Source organism: Lithobates pipiens, unplaced genomic scaffold, assembly GCF_037356315.1.
Source record: "Lithobates pipiens isolate NorthernLeopardFrog02 unplaced genomic scaffold, aLitPip1_a1.2 Scaffold_18, whole genome shotgun sequence".
Taxonomy (NCBI): Eukaryota; Metazoa; Chordata; class Amphibia; order Anura; family Ranidae; genus Lithobates; species Lithobates pipiens.
In genome coordinates, this window is record NW_027507758.1 from 560,974,204 (window position 1) to 560,993,397 (window position 19,194).

Here is a 19,194-nt window from a genome sequence, read left to right on the forward strand (position 1 = left end):
GGGGTCGCCAGATTCTTTCTCCTGGACCATGGATTTGGGAAAGGAGGAAGATGATGGGGGCTCTGGAGTGTCCGAACCTGTGGTAAGAAAGCTACAAGATGGTAGGGAGACGGAGCCCGGATAACCTGGATGGAGACCGTAATGGAAGATTTGTGTTATTCTGCTCTATCCCTTTTTTTTGAATGCAGTTGAGGGTGGCTTCTCTTAATGTGCGATCTATCGCAAATACTAGACGTAGAGTGACAATTTTTGATTTTCTTTCTACTATCCAAGCGGATATTTTTTTGTTACAGGAGTGTGGGGTTGAATTTAAGTTATGTTATGAAGAATTAGAGAAAGATTGGAAGTTCGGATCATCTGTGTGGTCAGGAGAGAATGGTGTGAAGAATTCGGGGGTTGGGATTCTAATTAAAAATAGAAATGTAGAAATTATTTCTGTTACTTATATTGAGCCAGGGAGGGCCATTTTGTTTAAAGTTTTATTTATGGGGAAGGAAATGAGGATAATTAATATTTATGGCTCAGTGAGGAAGAATGAGCGGTGTGAGTTGTTGGAGAAGTTAAGTTTTTCTTAGTAGGTCAGGAACCGATTTTGTTTATGGGGGATTTCAATTGCATTGTACGTCTAGGTGATAGAAGTGGGGATAGCTCGTTGGATAAATCTTCCAAAATATTGAGTGAGATGTGTGTGGATTTGCGGTTACAGGATGTATGGGTTTGTGTGGGTAACGAAAGTAATAAGTTTACATGGCAGAGTGCAAATATAAAGTCGAGGATTGATCATTGTTTTGTTGCGAATGGAGTGAAAGAGGTGAGTTGGGAATTGTGTGAAAATTTGTTTTCGGATCATCGTTTTGTTTTGGTTGAGGTAAGAGTGGAAGGATGTGTGTCTGTGCAGAGTGGTTTATGGAAGTTAAATGTATTGTTATTAGAGGATGAGGAGATGAGTGAACAGTTTTGTGCGTTGTATGAGAGATGTGTGAGTGCAAAAACAAGGTTTCAGAATGTGTTAAAATGGTGGGATTGGTTTAAGTTACAGTGTAAATTTTTTTTTATTAGATTGGGAATTAGGAGGAGAAATGAACAGAGAAAAAAATACTTTCTTTTGAACACAAGATGGCAGTGTCTGATTAAACTGAAAGATATGTGAGTGATGCTATGGAGAAAGTGTGTGAAGAGAGAAAGAAATGGATAAATGAGAGGAAGAGAAATTATCTATAGAGCGAAAGTTGAGGAACTAGAGATGGATGAGAAGTGTACGAGGTTTTTTTTCAAAAAGTGTGTGCAAAAGAAAAGTGTGATTAATGAGATAGATGGATGTAAGGAAATGGATGGGATTTTGAATAAGGTTTTTGATTTTTATCAGTTACTTTTTTCGGAAAAACAAATTGATCCGTCCTTTTATCTTGATTTTTTGGATAATTTGAATGGTAAAGTGGAAAAAAGTATGTATGGAGGTTTAATTGAGAGAGTGACGTGTGCTGAGTTGGAGATGATTGTGAAAAGTATGGCTAAAGGGAAAACACCTGGGTGTGACGGTCTGAGTGTGGAATTTTATTTAAAGTTTTGGGATTGTGTGAAAGAGGATTTGTGTGAGATGGTGAATTACGTGTTTGAATGTGGAGAGCTAAGTGGATCACAAAAGGATGGGGTCGTAACGTTGATTTTTAAAAAAGGGGATCCAACTGACATAAAAAATTATAGACCTATCACGTTACTTAATGTCGATTATAAAATTATAGCAAAATTATTGGCGTGGAGATTGAAAGCTGTGGTTAAAAGTGTGATTGGTGAGAGTCAAGTGTGTGCTGTGCCTGGTCGGAGTGTGTGGGAGAATTTGATTTTGGTGAGAGATGTTGTGAGTGATGTGTTGGACAGGAAGAGTGGTGTGGCGTTATTGTCATTTGATTTTGAGAAGGCGTATGATAGGGTGAGTCATGAATTTATGTTTTTGGTGTTAGAACGAATGAATTTTCCGAGAGAATTTGTGTGTATGGTGAGAGTGTTGTATAGGAATGTTTTTTTCGCGTGTGTTGGTGAATGGGGCTTTAACTGAGAAGATCAACATCAATTCTGGAGTTCGTCAAGGATGTCCATTGTCACCTTTATTATTTATTTGTTGTATAGAACCGTTAGTGGTGAGTTTGTGTAAGGAAAAAATAATTCGTGGAGTTACTGTACCGGGGAGTGGTGGGAGGGAAGCAAAGGTTTTGAGTTATATGGATGATGTGGTTGTTGTGTGTAAGGATGTGAGATCGGTGAAAAGAGCGGTGTTGGTTGCTGAGTGTTTTTGTTCTGCATCTGGGTTTAAAATTAATTTGGATAAGAGTGTGTGTTGTGGATTTGGTAGTTGGAGTGTGGGTGAGTGTTTGAAAGTGAATGTGATTAATGAGCAGATTAAAATTTTGGGGGTTGTTTTTGACCAGAGGAATAATGGTGTTAAAATTTGGGAGGAGATATTGGAGAAGGTTAGGAGGAAAGTGGCTTTCTGGAAATTCAGAAAATTAACCTTTACTGGGAAAATTTTGATTATTAAAGCTATTATTTTACCTTTATTGCTTTATACTGCTTTAGTTTATTATCCTGGGGAGTTGATTCTAAGGAGGATTATAAGAGAGCTATTTACGTTTGTTTGGGGGGCGAAAATGGAACGTGTGAAAAGAGAGGTTTTATGTAAAGATGTGGGAAAAGGTGGAAGGGGTATGCCTGATGTGAGATTGTTTTTGTGTGTGAGATATGTTGGGATGATAGTGAGGATGAGTGGGAATGAAACTTTAACTGGATGTATGGTAAGGTATAGTGGTGGTAAGATTTTGAGAAGGTATAAGTGGGTGGTTGGTAGACTGAATATGCCTTATTCAGATGCTTTAAGTGGTCATTATAAAATTATGTTTAGGTTTATTAAACGTTATAATTTACAGGAGTATAGTGGAGAAGAGTTGAAAAATTCAAAAATGGTTATAAAGAGAATTTTGAGTGAGCAGTATGTGGAGACGGTTGGAAGATATAGTGAGAGTGTGTCAAAGAGCATTTGGAATATGGTGGTAAATAAAAAATTAACAAATAGCCAAAGTGATTTAGGATGGCAAATAGTGCATGAGTGCTTGCCAGTGAGGTATTTCCAATATAGGAGAGGGTTGCTAAGATCTGGAAGATGTCCTAGATTTCCATGCGGAATGATGAAAGTGTATTGCACCTTATGTGGAATTGTAATTTTGCACGGGAATTTTGGAAGAGAGTGGGTGGAATTTTGAAGGTAGTGACTGGAATGACACGTTTGGGGTTTGAAAGAGTGATGTATGGTTTTAGTGGAGAATTATTAGTTCTGGTAAGGAAGTTTTGTGGGAAAGTAGATGTGTGTTGGTATGTAAAAGAGAGTTGATAAGTGTTGAGGATTGTGTAAGAATGTTGCTATCTAAGATGTATGTATATTTTTTGTGGGATGTGAAGTGTATGGGTGAGAGAGCGAATGATGTGTGGAAGATAAGGGAGTGGTATTTGTTTACATAACATAATCTAAAGAAGAATAAGAATAATAATAAAAATAAATAAATAATAAAAAAGAAATAGATATTTAATGCCAAACAAATGATGCAAATATGGACTCAACATAAGGAGTTCTTCGTTGAAGTTTGTCTTAGACGTTGAGTAAAATCATAATTAAGCTGATGTTTGGTAAAAAAAAAAAAAAAAAAAAAAAAAATCGACTATAGCCCTTAGGGGTGTCTCTGCTTCACAGCTAGGACGTTGAGAACCACTTGTATCTATCCAAGCCATTAGGTCCTTGTGGGGTACCCTCCTGCTTGGCCTTGTAGGATCGTTGATTAAATTCAGCTTCACCTACTTGCTGCTATTGGGCCAGAGGCTTAGCCCCCACAAGGAACGAGATTGCGGTCTTCCCTCCTCCCCCCCTCCTCCGCATTACTACCTCCGGGCAGTAGATGCAAGAGCCTTTCTAAAGGCTTCAGAGCGAAGACGTCGAGGAATCCAGAAGGAAGCCGCCGAAAGAACACCTGAAGCGACTTCCCTCTCCAAGACGATGGGGAAGAGCGAGAGAAAGACCAGCAGAAGCAAGAAGAACCCCGCTCCAGCCACTTCCACCGAGGTCCCCGAGGATGTTGCTGCCTCCACCTCCACCCCGGCCAGCACCAGCCAGCCGGGACCAGCCAAGCCTTCCCCCCCTGCAGACGGGCTCCCTACCTTGGAGTCCTGGATGAAGCAGACGGTCGTGCTGCAACTGAAGGAGGTGGACGGAAGGGTCCCCGACATGACCCCGGAGATCTTCGGCAAGAAGATGATCCTGGAGCAGGGGTTCAGCAAAGCGGAAACGCTTTCGGTGCAGGCCTTCACAAGAGGTATATTTTTTATAACTTTTGTGTCTTTCCAGGCCTGCAGAAGATACTGGGATATGGTCAAGGCGAGTGGTCCTGAATCCCCCTTCCGTAAGTTCGCTGCGAACTGCCCCATAACACGGGACGAGAAGTGGGTGACGGTGGCCATGAGGAACCCCCATACCTCAGGAAAGGATATAGCCACTTACCTCCAGAGGTTCTGCACCGTGGTGAAGGACCCCGTCCGAATCCTCGATGCCAACGGCTTCTGGATAGGTAAGTGGTCAGTACTCTGCAAGTTCAGGAAGGACCCTTCGGGGGACATCCTGCACCTGCAGCAGTGCTTCTCCCTGGGCAACTCCGCAGGCATCCTTTTCTACCCCGGTATACCCTTCACCTGCAACAGGTGTAGCAACACCGGACACATGGAGAAGGACTGCAAAGAACCTGCTTGCAGGTTCTGTAGGGTTGCAGGCCACGAGACCAAGGATTGTCCGAGGTCCAAAGCCTGCAACCTCTGCGGAGCGGCTGAGCACGTGTTTAAACACTGCCCCCAGCGGTCCCGGTCCTATGCTGGCGTCCTGATCCAGGGCAAACCATTCTCCAGCACCGGGAAGAAGCAGCTGGAAAAAGAACCACGGACGAAGACTGGTAAGTCCACCCCCACCCCTACCAACACCCCTGTCCAGGCCCCAGCCCAGACCCCTGCCCCAGCCCCTGCCTACAGCACACCCCCACCCACCTCCTCTGTGCTGGAGGAGACCCCCCCACCCTCCCCTCACCCACCCCGGACCTGTCCTCCCTGGAGGACTTCCCCACCCTCCCCTCCACCCCCACCAGTGGACTCTCAGGAAGCCGGAAACGGAAGCCTAGGAGTCCAACAGCAGAGGAACCCGCTTCCTCCACTAAAAGGCCCACTGGCGACCATCGCGAAAGCGAGGGACCAGAGCCAATAGTGGAGGACCTCGAGTCAGCGGGGGAGGAAGATGAGGACGTGGGGGGGGAGGTGGAGGTCAAGGCCGTCCCTGACCTCCCCTCCGACCTCCACGTCGTCATCACCAAGACAATGATGGATGCTGTCCTGGAGGAGCTCGGCCTGTCCGAGAACACAGGACAAGCAGAAGAGGCAGCGGAAGACCCCCCTCCGGGCAGGTAAGTTCGGTCCCTTGCCGACTAGACCTCATACCCCTTTTTCATTATGGCAGAGATCTCAATCTTTTCCATTAATGTGAGGAGTATCAAGGATACATCTAGAAGGCAAGCGGCACTGACATTCCTAGCCACTCAGCAGAGTGATGTCTACATGCTCCAGGAGTGCGCACTCCCTCCTCTGAGGAGGTACACCCATCTGACCTCCCAGTGGACCCTCGGTCCCTCCTACTGGTCCGGGGGTGGCGATTGTAAGTCTGCAGGTGTAGCCATTCTTGTCAGGGGTGGGCGCTTCGCGGTTGACTCCATCCATGAGCTAGTCTGTGGCCGTCTTCTGGTCATAGACGGCTCGTGGGTGGGAGAGCCAATTAGGCTCATCAACGTGTACGCCCCCCCAGATAAGAATGAGCGTCTGGAACTTTTCCAGACCCTGCGGACCCAACTCGTCACCACCAGGGCAGTAGTAATCGGCGGTGATTTCAACTGTCCGATAGAGGAGGATGGGCGCAGCTCCAGCATGTACGCAAAACTTGATGCTACATCCAGGCTGCTCAAGGAGATGATCTCGGAGGCTTCCCTGCAGGACGCCGTGGGATCCATAGGGAGAGGTACCGTGAACTACTCATGGTGCCGTCCCGATGGATCAGTGCGTTCCAGGATCGACTTCGTGCTCACTTCAAGAGCAGTCAAGCATCGCGATTTCTCCATGATCCCCTGCTTTTTCTCTGACCACAGGGCTATTCACTTTCGGGGGGTGACCTGGGCGAGGGCTTTGCCCGCGGACCAGGCTCCTGGAAGCTGAATAGTACCCTGCTGGAAAATGAGGAACTGATGGGGGAACTCCGGGAGGCCTATGCCACCTGGAAGGAGGAAAAGCGATTCTTCGGAAGGGTAAGTGACTGGTGGGAGTTTGTGAAGGTCAAGCTGCGCAGCTTCTTTCAGGCAAGGGGACGACAGCAAGTGTGTGCCAGGAAGAAGGAACTCAGGAGACTGCAACGTCAGTTGCAGTCCCTGCAGGACCTTCACCACTGTGGCTGGGACGTTAGGCAGGAGGTAAGTAAAACCTTGGACAGAGGGGTGGCGGTGGACGTGGTATACTTGGATTTTGCAAAAGCATTCGATACAGTTCCCCACACACGGCTCATGTGTAAGGTAAAGTCTACAGGTTTGGAAATATCAGTTTGTAAATGGATAGAAAATTGGCTAGAAGACAGAATTCAGAGAGTAGTGGTTAATGACTCTTACTCTGAATGGTCTAAGGTTATCAGTGGTGTACCCCAAGGTTCAGTGCTGGGACCCTTACTTTTTAACATCTTTATAAATGATATTGGGTCTGGGATCAAAAGTAATATTTCTGTCTTTGCAGATGACACCAAGATATGCAGTGGAATAACGTCTTTACAGGATGTCTCCAATTTACAAGCCGACCTCAATACACTGTCTAATTGGGCGACTATGTGGCAGATGAGGTTTAATGTTGATAAATGTAAAGTTATGCACTTGGGGCCTAAGAATATGCATGCATCATACATGTTAGGGGGAGTACAACTGGGGGAATCCATAGTGGAGAAGGATCTGGGGGTTTTGGTAGACCATAAGCTCAATAACAACATGCAATGCCAAGCTGCTGTTTGCAAAGCGAGCAAAGTCCTTTCTTGTATTAAGAGAGGTATGGACTCCAGAGTAAGACCTCACCTGGAATATGCCGTTCAGTTTTGGGCACCAGTTCTCAAAAAGGATATCGGGGAACTGGAGAAAGTGCAGAGAAGGGCAACCAAACTGATAAGAGGCATGGAGGAACTCAGCTATGAGGAGAGATTAGAGGAACTAAATTTATTCACTCTTGAGAAGAGGAGATTAAGGGGGGATATGATCAACATGTTCAAATACATTAGGGGTCCATATAGTGAACTTGGTGTTGAGTTGTTCTCTGTACGGTCAACCCAGAGGACACGGGGGCACTCTTTACGTCTAGAGGAAAAGAGATTTCATCTTCAAGTACGGAAAGGTTTCTTCACAGTTAGAGCTGTGAAAATGTGGAATAGACTCCCGCCAGAGGTGGTTCTGGCCAGTTCAGTAGACTGCTTTAAGAAAGGCTTGGATACTTTCCTGATGGTACATAATATAACTAGGTACTAACATAGGTAAAGTTGATCCAGGGAAAATCCGATCGCCTATTGGGGGATCAGGAAGGAATTTTTTTCCCCTGCTGTTTTTCGCCTTCCTCTGGATCAATTGTGGGCATAAAATTGGGTATCTGGATTGTACGATTATTTTTTACTTTATTTATTTGTTTTTATGGTTGAACTGGATGGACTTGTGTCTTTTTTCAACCTGACTAACTATGTAACTATGTAACTATGACCTGGAGGACACCAAGAAGAGCCTGAAAGGGCACTTTGAGGAAGAATCCAGGCACATTGTCTTCCGTGCCAAGGTGGACAACCTTGAGAAAGGTGAGAAGTGTAATTCTTTCTTTTTCAGGAAACTCCACTCAGGACACACACCCTTGTCTGAGCTGCGTGACGAGACCGGAACACTCCAGAAGGGAGAAGGGAAAGGAGGCTGTGATGCAAGTGGTCAGCGACTACTACACCAACCTCTACTCCCCAAAAACAACAGATTCACAGGCAGCCGACAGGTTCCTGTCAGGTATCTCTAACCAAATTGATCCTGCAGGTTCGTCGGACGTCAACGCCCCCTTGGTGTTGGAGGAGCTGCACTCTGCCGCTAAATCCTTTAGGCAAGGCAGGACCCCGGGCTGCGATGGTCTCCCAGTTGAACTTTATGTAACGCTGTGGGATCTCGTAGGCCCGGACCTGCTCGAGCTGTACGAGGAGATGGTGGTGGAGGGCAGAATGCCTCCGACCCTAAGGGAGGGGATGATCACGATTTTGTATAAGCGCAAGGGGGAGAGATCGGACCTGAAAAACTGGCGTCCGATCTCTCTTCTGAACGTGGACTACAAAATCCTAGCCAAGGTTCTGGCCAACAGGCTGAAATCTGTCATCGGACAGATCATCCACCCGGATCAGACTTGTGGCATTCCTGGTCGCAGGATTGCGGACAGCCTTGCGTTTGTCCGGGACACGGTCCAGTACATTCATGGCCGCCATGTGCACGCAGCCCTGGTCAGTCTTGACCAGGAGAAGGCCTTTGACCGTGTCTCCCATGAGTTTATGTGCAGCGCTCTGCGCAGGTTTGGTCTTGGGGAAATGTTCTGTTCATATGTAAATGTAATGTACAATGAAATTTGTAGTGTGGTGTTGGTGAACGGTTGGAAAACTGACCCCTTTCCAGTGTTGTCTGGGGTCAGACAAGGCTGCCCTCTCTCACCTCTGCTTTTTGTCTGTTGTATAGAGCTCTTCGCCCGAAGCATCAGACGGAACCCAGAGATCAGAGGGATCACCGCACCAGGACCGGACAGACGGGAGGTCAAGTGCTCGCTCTACATGGATGATGTGACGGTGTTCTGTGCCCACCGGCGCTCCATCGACACACTCGCCCAGACGTGTGAGGACTTCGGCCAAGCTTCAGGGGCAAAGGTCAACTGCGGGAAGTCGGAAGTCATGCTCTTCGGAAAGTGGTTTCTGCCTTCTTCTGCACCCATGCCCTTCAGCGTCAAAGCAGGCTTCATCAAAATCCTTGGGGTCTGGTTTGGAGCAGAGGGCGCAGCCCTGAAGTCCTGGGAAGAAAGACTGGCAAAGATGCGACAGAAGTTTGGACTTTGGAGCCTCCGAGAACTCACCATCGAAGGTAAAACACTGGTACTCCGCAGCGAGATTCTCCCTGTGTTGCAGTACCTCGCCCAGGCCTGCCCCCCCCCCCCCCGGGTTAACACCTGCAAGGCCATCACCAAGGCAGTGTTTCACTTCATCTGGAGCTCCAAAATGGACAGAGTAAAGCGGGCGGTTATGTTCAAGGAACCCCTCAAGGGCGGTAAGGGCGTGCCCGACATCGCCACCCTACTGAGGGTCTTCTTTGCCTGTAACTGCATCCGCAGAACTTTGGTGGACAGAACTGTAGACTCTGGTGGTAACTCCATGTCCCGTTTCTTCCTCCTGCCTCTCTGGAGGTCCCTTGGATGGGACAAATGGGACAGCTCCATCCCCTACAACTGGGACACTCCTTGGTATTACTTGGACACTTTCAAGTTTATTAAGGAGCTGGGGCTACATGGAGTGAAGCCCGACTTGTGGAAGCCAAAAACTATCCACAAGTTGATCAGAGCATCGGACATTGTTGAGACTGTTCCAGGCCTCCCTTCAGCCACTTGTAAAGTGGTCTGGAGAAATGTTTCTTCAAAAAGACTTACCAACAGGCACAAAGATCTGGCATGGATGGCAATCCAAGGGGGATTGCCACTCAGGACATTCATGCATGCCAGAAACCTGTGCAGATACAGACACTGCCCCTTTTGCATCATCCAGGAGGAAACTGCTCTGCATGTTTTCTGGGAGTGTCCCTTTGCACAGGGCCTGTTGAGGGCTCTGGAACCTGATCTCAAAGACTTTGTTCCACAGACTGCCATTACACACTTTGGTGTGTTAAACGGACTCTTTTGTGGGACTCACTCACAAGAGGACATTGATAGTGCCTGGCGGGTGCTGTGTTGCTTTAAGGACGCTGTTTGGTGTGCCAGAAAGCGCCTCATCCACCAGAGGGAGAGGATGTCCATCCAGGACTGCCGCAGACTGACTCACAGTCTGCTCAGAGACTATCACCTGATGGACAACAAGGAGGAAGAGGAGGTCTGAAGATTTCCCCCCTCCCCACCCTCCCACCACTATGTACCCTTCTTGGCAGTTCAATAAAGCTTCGGGCCTGTGAACTCTTTTTCCCCTCCCTTCCCCACCTTCTCCAACCCCCCCATCACACCTGTTGCTCATTGAAATGTCATTTTGATCTTGACTTTGACTAAGACTGTATGACTTGACATGTATTTGGTAATGGTTTTTGGTAATGCTTTCAGGGTAATGCGGCGTCATGCATGATGTGATGTTTCGGGGTATTATTACTCTGCACAACACATCAGGCATCATACCGCAGAATGAATGTAATTTATTTGTATGTTTGGAACTGTATTGTTATGTAGTGTATTTTATGCGCTGCGTCGCAGTACAGTGTGGAATGTACCCTGTTAAAAGTATTTTGTTTTTTGTATATTTTCTTGCAAAATAAAGTATACATTTTCAATCAAAAAATCTGTTCTTATCAGTTTAATATCTGATACGTCCCCTATCTGGGGACCATATATTAAATGGATTTTTAGAACAGGGAGATGGAAGAAGAGCTTGCTCTGTCCACTCCACGCATCGGCCTGGTATTGCAGCACCTCCAGGACCGGTGCACCCCTCTCTTATGCAGTTTCCAAAAACAGAATGAATTCAAACAGCAAATTCTCCTCCATCCTCCTCATCCTTTTGCTTGCTTGCTCACTCACTTGCAATGTTACTTTTGCTGCTCACAAGCTGTCTGTATGTATGTTGTTCATTTTTGCAATAAACTTGCGTTTAACCCCTGTGTGTACTGGTGTTTTTTGCTTCGTGTCAGTTCTTGGCCTTTCTTTCTCCCTTCCTCCTTCCTTGCTCGCTCAATATTCTTTTGCTCAGGAAGAAGCAGGTGAAGTGGCAGTAGTTGCAAGAAGCCAAACCTAGGAAGTCAGCAAGTAGACACATTTCGACAAGGCAGCTAGCTCGAGTATGAATGCACTTTCTAGGCCAGGCCCAAAATGAGGCCTTTTTTTCCTAGCCATGTCCAGCCAGCTCAGCCATTGCAATAGGCCTGACTTTGCTCCATTCCTGTCCCTTCGTACAACCAGCTCGCTGAAAAGCAGTTACTGCCTGAGTATTCATTCAGCAGCCTGTGTCTCCCTCTAGTGGGTCCCGGCCTTTTCGGCTTTCGTCCACGTGTCCCAGGAGGCGGTCTCATGCAAATGCTTTTCCCTGGTAGAGCAGCAACGAGAAGCAACTGGATGAGTGCAATTGTTGCTGCTGGCTGCCTGCTGGTCATTGCCAGGGTCAGCAGGTGCTTGCAAAGGTGTTGGACAGGTGTTAGAAATTGTGGATTGCTATCTAGGTCATCAGCAGGGGATTAGACTGCTTGACCAGGCCAGGTGTGAAAAGTTGCTAATCAGCGTCTCCGCCCGGTCTAGACGCGGGGGAAGGGCAGACAGGGGGCCAGGGCAGCAGCCGCAGCAGCTCCTCTCAGTGAGCTCTGGCTTGCGGGCCTGCCGCCGCTCGCTCGGAAAAGAGAATAATTGGGTTATCGCTTCTCGGCCTTTTGGCTAAGATCCAGTGCAGTTTGACTGTGAGTGACTTAGCCGAAAGGTGCCCGGGGTACCCGAAAGTCGGCCTTGGGGGGAGCGTCCCTTTTCGGAGGGCCCCCCCTTGTTGCTATTGGCTCTAGGCTTAGTCCCCGGGCAACGGGAAGCGATCACCCCCTTTTAAAGGGTTTCGGAGGCAGCGTTAGGGGCCCCTTTTTGGGGTACCCCTTGGTTCGTTGGAGAGGCGTGGTACTCGGAGGTACCAGGATGGCGGTCCGCGGTTTGCGGGATTCCATACGGTTCGTTGTGAAGCCGGAGTTCAAGGCGGAGATCGATTTGAGGACCATCGTGTTGGACGTGTTGATGGGATACCTTGGCCTGAGGGTAAGGGATATTGTTTGCTTGCAGGATTTTCCGCAACAAAGATTGTTTGATATTACCTTTCTTTCTGTCGAGATGTGTTGGGAAATATACGAGAAGATGAGGAATGCGGATTTTGAATTGTTACAGAAGATGGAGATTATTCCTTTGTTTATGCAGGAGGAAAAGGCTTTAGTTGTGCATATGTACAATCCCTTTGCAGATGTGAACTTGGTTAAAGCATTTTTGAACAATTACTGCGAGAACTTGCGGGGAGGTGATAAAGTCCTTAACAAATTTGGCATTTGGAATGGCAAGTACAGATTTTATGGAAGATTTCGGACTGATTTAGGATGTGTCGGTGGGGTGAGGAGGCCCCCGGCGGTGTTTAACATTGGTGGGGAGAGGGGGTTTCTTTTTTACCCTGGACAACCGGTATATTGCAGGAAATGCTGTGTGTATGGTCATGCAAGTGGGGACTGTGACCGTAAAATTAGGTGCAGGTTTTGTGGAAGTGAAAATCATCCTTCTAAGGAATGTAAGCAGACTAGACTTTGTGACATCTGTAAAAAAACTGGCCATTTTGCTAGGCAATGCGAGGAGTACTTCAACACTAAAAGGGAAGCAGAGTTTCACGATGTACTGGCAAAGACTCAGGCTAGAAGAAGGCAGCAGAGGCAAGCTGGGTCACGGGGAGAACGCGATAGTGCTGAACCCGCTGATGCGGATCGGCCTACTGCGCCCGCTAGATCTAAGGCCAATGATGCTGGGCTTACAGGGCAGGTGGATGCAGTGAACAGGGTACCTCGCACTGACTCTGCTACTGCTGATGTGGTGGTGGATGCTGGTGCTGGTCCTGGGAGCTCCACAGATGCCGTAGGTGAAGATCCTCAGGTGGAAGGTGGTGTGCTGGAAGAGGAGGTGGAGCAAGAACCTCCAGAAGATGGAGGGACTGATCTGGAACAGAGGAGTGGGGCTTTTGCAAGTCCGGGTGTACTTTCGGACTTAATGAGTGGGTTGTCATCAAGTGCTGAAGAGGGGGAGGGAGGAAGAGATGGACAGCGACGACAGTCTGCCTTGTGGACAGCAACTAGTGATTTCAATGGATGAGACAGCACAGTCCTCCATCAAAAGAGCTCGGGAGGAGGGGCCGGATGGAGGGGGGGGAGGCGTGTCCCTTCAAGATGATGGAGGCTCAGGCTCTGAGTCTGCCAGTTCCCCGTTTACGAGGAAGAGGTTGACCTATGCGAATGTGGCTAGCAAGGGTCTAGAGGACGCTACGCACTTTTTATAAGTTTTTTTCGTTATGGCTGGCACAACCTTTTTGTTATTTTTGATGGCTCTGACTATTAGTTCTATTAATATTAGGAGCATATGCTCTAAGTGGAGGAGAGCTGCTGTGTTAGATTGGTTGGAGGGGGTGCGTTCTGATATTATTTGCGTTCAGGAATGTGGGGTGGAAAGGGCGGTGTGTGAGGAGTGGAGATGTGGAGCATCCTTTTGGTCTCCTATGTGTGAATCGCGGAATGAAGGTGTGGGTGTGTTGATTAAGAATTCACGTATTCAGTTTGTGTCACATGAAATAGTGGTGCCGGGAAGATTGCAGATTGTTATTTTGGAGGTGGCGGGGAGTCGAGTTAGAATTATTAACTGTTATGCACCTGCGGAAAAAAGGGAACGGGTGGTGTTTTTGAATTTATTAAAATTATGGTTACCTGGGAGAGTCCCCACCATTCTTGTGGGTGATTTCAATTGTGTGAGGAGGAGTGAGGAGAGACAGGGGGTGAGCACGGATAGTGGAGTTGATGCAACTTCTAAATTACTAAATGACTTGGTAAATACTTTTCATTTGCAAGATGTGGCTGTGGAAACACAGAAAGAGGATTTATCTTTTACTTTCTTTTCTGATAAAGGGTCTGTTAGTTCCAGGCTGGATTTTATTTTTGTATCACCCATTTTTATGATTACGAGTTACCAGAGTGATCCTGTAGCCTTTTCTGATCATACTATGATCACAGGCATGGTACAGTTGGATAACGCTAGTAGTTTTGGGGGTGGTGTGTGGAAGCTTAATTGCTCTCTTTTGAAGGAAGAAGGGGTCTTTACTAAATTTAAAACTTTTTTTGAGTTTATTTCCCTTAAGAAAAGTAACTTTAAGGATATTCTTGAGTGGTGGGATTGGGCGAAAGGGATGATTGCTGGTTTCTTCAAGAAGGTTGGAGTGGAGGCAGCCAGGAGGAAGCGTGAAGCTGAAAGGAGGGTGGTGGATAAGTTGCATTTCCTATTTCAGTGTAAGAGGATGGGGGTGGATGTGGAGGAGGATTTAAAGGAGGTACGTGAGGCTCGGAATACGCTGATTAAGCAGAAAGGGAAGGGTATTGTTTTTAGAGCAAAGGTCCAGGAGATGGAGGAGGACGAGCAGTGCTCTGCATATTTCTTTAAGAAGTCCTTTGGGCCTAGGAAGACGTTTCAGACGGTCTTGGAGGGGGAAGAGGAGGTGAGCGGGAACCGAATGGTGGAAGTCATCCGTTCCTTCTATGCGAATTTGTATAGTGGCAACGGTGGTGCTACAGAAGAGGAGATGCAGGAATATTGTGAAGTGGTGAAAAGGAATTTGTGTTCAGAGGATGCAGAGACGCTGTTGGATCCGGTGGAGGATGATGAGATTGAGAGAGTGATGAAGGGAATGAAGAAAAATAAGACTCCTGGCGGAGATGGCTTACCGGCCGATTTCTATATTGAGTATTGGTCAGTGTTGAAGGACGACCTCTGCCTGGTGATGAAGACCTGTATGAAAGAAAAAGGAACATCTGCTTCAATGAAAAAGGGAATAATCACCCTATTATACAAGAAAGGTGACCAAAGGGAGGTCAAAAATTGGCGTCCAATTTCATTGTTAAACTGCGATTATAAGATCTTTGCGAAATTGCTGGCTGACCGGATGAGTAAGATTGTGGGCAAGATCATCGGTGAAGGACAGACCTGCGCTGTGCCTGGACGGAGGATTTCCGACAACCTAATCCTTCTAAGGGACCTTATATACTACGCCCAATGTAACAACATGCCTTTGGCGTTGGCAAGTATAGATTTAGAAAAGGCGTATGATCGGGTGGCTCATAGGTTTCTTTTTGCAGTGTTGAGGCAGATGGGGATTCCTGGAGATTTCGTGAAGCTAGTGAAGTGCCTCTATGAAGGGATCAGTAGCCAAGTTCTGGTGAATGGTAAATTGTCAAAGGAGGTGCGGGTGAGGTCGGGGGTAAGACAGGGATGCCCTCTGTCACCCGTCGCCTTTATTTGCGTGATGGAGCCCCTTTTGAGGCATGTGATTAAAGACAAATGTTTTAGAGGGATGTTCATACCAGGTGGCGGGAATGAGCCAGTCAAAACCTTATGTTACATGGATGATGTGAGCTTGCTATGTAATTCCGCAAGGGATGTGAATAGAGCTGAGCTCCAGCTTGAGATTTTTGGGGCCATGTCAGGATTGTGTGTGAATTGGGGTAAAAGCAGCGTTTGTGTCTTAAGTGGCACATGTGATGTATCGAAGAGTAAATTAAGGACGGTGCAGGAGGTGGAGGTGTTGGGGGTACACTTTGAAAGAAACTTGGTCAACCAGGTGAATGCTGCTAAAGGGTTGGAGAAGGTGGAGAGAAAGGTGAATCTATGGAAGACCAGAAGATTATCCCTTACCGGGGAAACATTAATAGTAAAAGGCTGTGATACTCCCATTATTATTGTATTTTTCTATGATATTCCCTCCAAATAAGAGGTGGGTTCAGAAGATTACGAGAATGCTTTTTGTTTTCTTTTGGGGCTCCAAAATGGAGAGGGTCTCTGTTATATTCTTAATATCTAAATTTTAATTGGCTTTATTATACTTTATTCAGAATATAATATTTCCATACTGTATGAAAGAAAAACTTTGAGACAATAAATTCTATGTTATGAATTGCAATAATTGAAAAAGTAAACATTTAAAACCTGTCAGGATTTTGATGAATATTGTATATCTTATATATGCTTTTAAGGGCTATGTAAGTAATACATTGTTTAGTTTTACTTCTTCACCTCATTATATATATATGCTTTTAAAAATCTATTTCTATGTAACTGAGATGTTTGTTTAAGGTTACAGGTCATTTAAACCTTAAACTGGTAACAGATGTTATTTTGCTATAGTAATCAATCATTCCGCCTACACTTTTGTAAGGAGGAGTTATCTTTCGGCCGGAACTCAGGAATGTAGGTTAATATATAATGGTAAGACTGGCAGGGAGACTTGCTGTTGAATCTTTTACACACAACGAGGCAGATGTGCTCTTGAAAGACCTAGCAAGCTAGAAGAAAGACACATGTCTTGCACACAGCCTTCCAGCATACAAAGGGTTATTCCGCCATTTTAGACAATAGAAGTTACCTGAAAATAACCTTACATTTTCATAAGACAATTTTAAAGATACAAATGATTATTATTGTACTATTTATTTGTAAGTATACTTTTCTATTTAAATGTATACAAATAAATACACATTTTTTGAATTACGCTGACTCAGATCTAATTAAGGAAATTCGTCGCACAAGATTGATCGATCTCAACATATACTTAAGACTTTGAAATATTTTACAAGTATCAATTTATTTCATTGGCGAACTTCAGCCAGTCAATCATAAGTCGGAAGATTTTTTTTTTTTTCAACTTCCATCCTTTGATCAGAGGGGAAGTGATGAACAGAGATTAAACTTTGCAAAGATTGAAAAAGAACCTAGAAGGAAAATCGATCGATTGATTGTGAAAGACCGGAGAATTTCAGATATACAGAAGTCTTGAAAGATGGTGGACAGCGGGAAAAAAACTGACGAGTTTTATATTTGGTGAGTAGAAAAGTAATATGGAATTTGTAGATGTTTTAGCTGATGAAAGTACATTAGAATTTAAAGGTTTATCGAAACAGGTCTCTGATGCTGTTTTATGGAAATGAATGTATGATCAATGCTTTCAGGCAAATGCTGACATTGAGAAGGATAGATTCTCATTAGTTAAAACAAAGAAAAAAGTACGTAATGTAATGAAACTTGTTAAAAGTTATAATACTATGGTGTTTGATATGCCAGGAAAACAAAGTCAAAATGTAACTGAAAATGTACTTTTTGAACCTAGTTGTTTAAGTTGTGAAACTTTTTGTACATATATTGAACATTTAGAGAATGCAATAGAAATTGCAGCAAAGCAGGAGAAGAAATATACTGAACAATTATTGACTGAAAAAATTTAATTGGAACATAGAATTGATGCATTATTGCAATCTCTGAAAGAAAATGAAAATCAAATAGGTTTTTTGGAAAGCTGTGTACATGAGAATATTTTAAATTTGCTTAAGACTCAATTAATGCAAGCTGAGATTCCTGCACATGCTCAGTGCTCAAAAATGGAGGATGGTGAACATGTGACAAAGGCAGACGTGAACGTCATATCCTGTAATGAGTCAAATGTTAATATTTCATCAGACAAGGAGAGTGGGAAGTCAGTTGACTTAAATAATACTGATAGTAAACAGAAATGTAAATTTTCATCGCCATATGCTCAGAGGAAAGTCTATAAAAAGTTGAATAATAATAATAATACACAAAAGAGGTTGTATTATCCGAAAATTTTGCCCAGGCGTCAAGAGGTTTATTCTGTACGTTGGCACAGTAATCTGAGGTATAGAGGTCATAATAAGCAAATTCATTTTTCTTCTAAGACCCAAAGACAAAGATTGCAAACTGAAAATAGTCCATTAAGACAGGAAAGGTTTAATTATGTAGCATATAATACTCTGAAAACAGTCAGCAGTCCTTAAATTAACTGCAGATATGGTAAGAATTTTCTGGTTGATATTTAATGGCTATGAATAAGGATTGATTTGAGTTTAAAATATTTGGTTGTGACGTTTGGAATATTATTGAGGACTTTGATATAATTTTTAATATTTTCAAGGATAATCTATTGGATTATTATTTTTTATCAATGTTTCATTGTCATGAGTATTAAGTTTTTATTTTTGTTTTGTTCAAGCTGAACATTGAAAGGTTTAGTTCACTTGAAAAGAAGAGTAAGAATAGTTTTGTTTTCAGTAACTGAAGACCATTTTCAGCATGGTACATAATTAGCAATTGAATGAATAGACAACAAAGAGAGACAGAGAATATTGATGAGCTTGTATTTGTTGATGAAAACTGCATTATTGACAAGGAAGAGAAGAAAGGTTCACTAGTGATTTATAGTGACAGTTCATATGTTGTACGTTACCTATTTGGAAATGTAGAGGTTTTGTGGATTCATCCAATAAGACTCTCGTGCAGAAAGAGACATTAGAAGTAGGTTTTGACCTTGCAAAGAGTAATTCTTTTGCATAGGATATTGTAAAAATTCCAGCACATAAAAAAATAGTGAGTTATCTGTAGGTAATAGAACAGCAGATTTATTGGCAAAGGAAGCAGCTTTTGCATGGAAAATTAGTAATTCAACCTGAAATGGTATCAATTAATGTTGTGAAAAAATAGACACACAGATTCCTTTAATATCAGAGGAAAAAAAGGTCACAACGCTTTTTTTAGTTCTCATAGGTTGCCACAAAGTTATTATTTGGGTCATTAGACCATAAGTTTGTGTCATGACAAAAAAGGATTTTCGTGTTTTTATATATATCACAACACCTTCAGGTGGGATTCACTAATGATCATGCTTTAACTATTGTTTAGATGTTGATTAATCATGTTTTTCTAGTTTGGGATATATCAGTAAACCTCAGTAGTGACAGAGGATGTGTAATATCTTGGGAATAGAACAGAGATTTCATGTATGATAGCATTCACAGTCTGTAGGTATTATTGTGAGGATGTATTGGATAATTAAATCTAGAATTGAAAATAAATGTTATTGGACAAAGAAAATATTTGGGTTGATGTTGTTCCAGTTATTTTTAATGGATGTAAGAAGCACAATTTCTGATGCTACAAAGTATTCTCCTTTTGAGTTTAAAAGAGAAAGTAAAATGGCGTTTGTGTTGCCTCGTGGAGTCATAATTGGTTGAAGAAGGTATACAAAAT

The 19,194-nt window shown here is 44.3% G+C and overlaps 1 protein-coding gene and 1 pseudogene across 1 annotated transcript; both read left to right on the plus strand.

Annotated features, from left to right (window-relative positions):
- Positions 1–4,039: 4,039 nt before the first annotated feature.
- LOC143986769 (uncharacterized) lies at positions 4,040–5,487 on the plus strand. Its single transcript, XM_077485174.1, has 2 exons — positions 4,040–4,982; positions 5,183–5,487. Exons 1-2 carry the CDS (start codon positions 4,040–4,042, stop codon positions 5,485–5,487), a joined length of 1,248 nt encoding a protein of 415 aa, XP_077341300.1.
- A 5,177-nt stretch (positions 5,488–10,664) lies between these two features.
- LOC143990471 (U2 spliceosomal RNA) lies at positions 10,665–10,837 on the plus strand (annotated as a pseudogene).
- The last annotated feature ends 8,357 nt before the right edge of the window (positions 10,838–19,194 follow it).

Bases quoted from the DNA above. Each gene is read 5' to 3' on its own strand.
- LOC143986769 (XM_077485174.1), top strand. From the start codon at position 4,040: ATGGGGAAGAGCGAGAGAAAGACCAGCAGAAGCAAGAAGAACCCCGCT. The intron at 4,983-5,182 runs GTAAGTCCACCC...GTGGACTCTCAG, and splicing joins AGAACCACGGACGAAGACTG to GAAGCCGGAAACGGAAGCCT.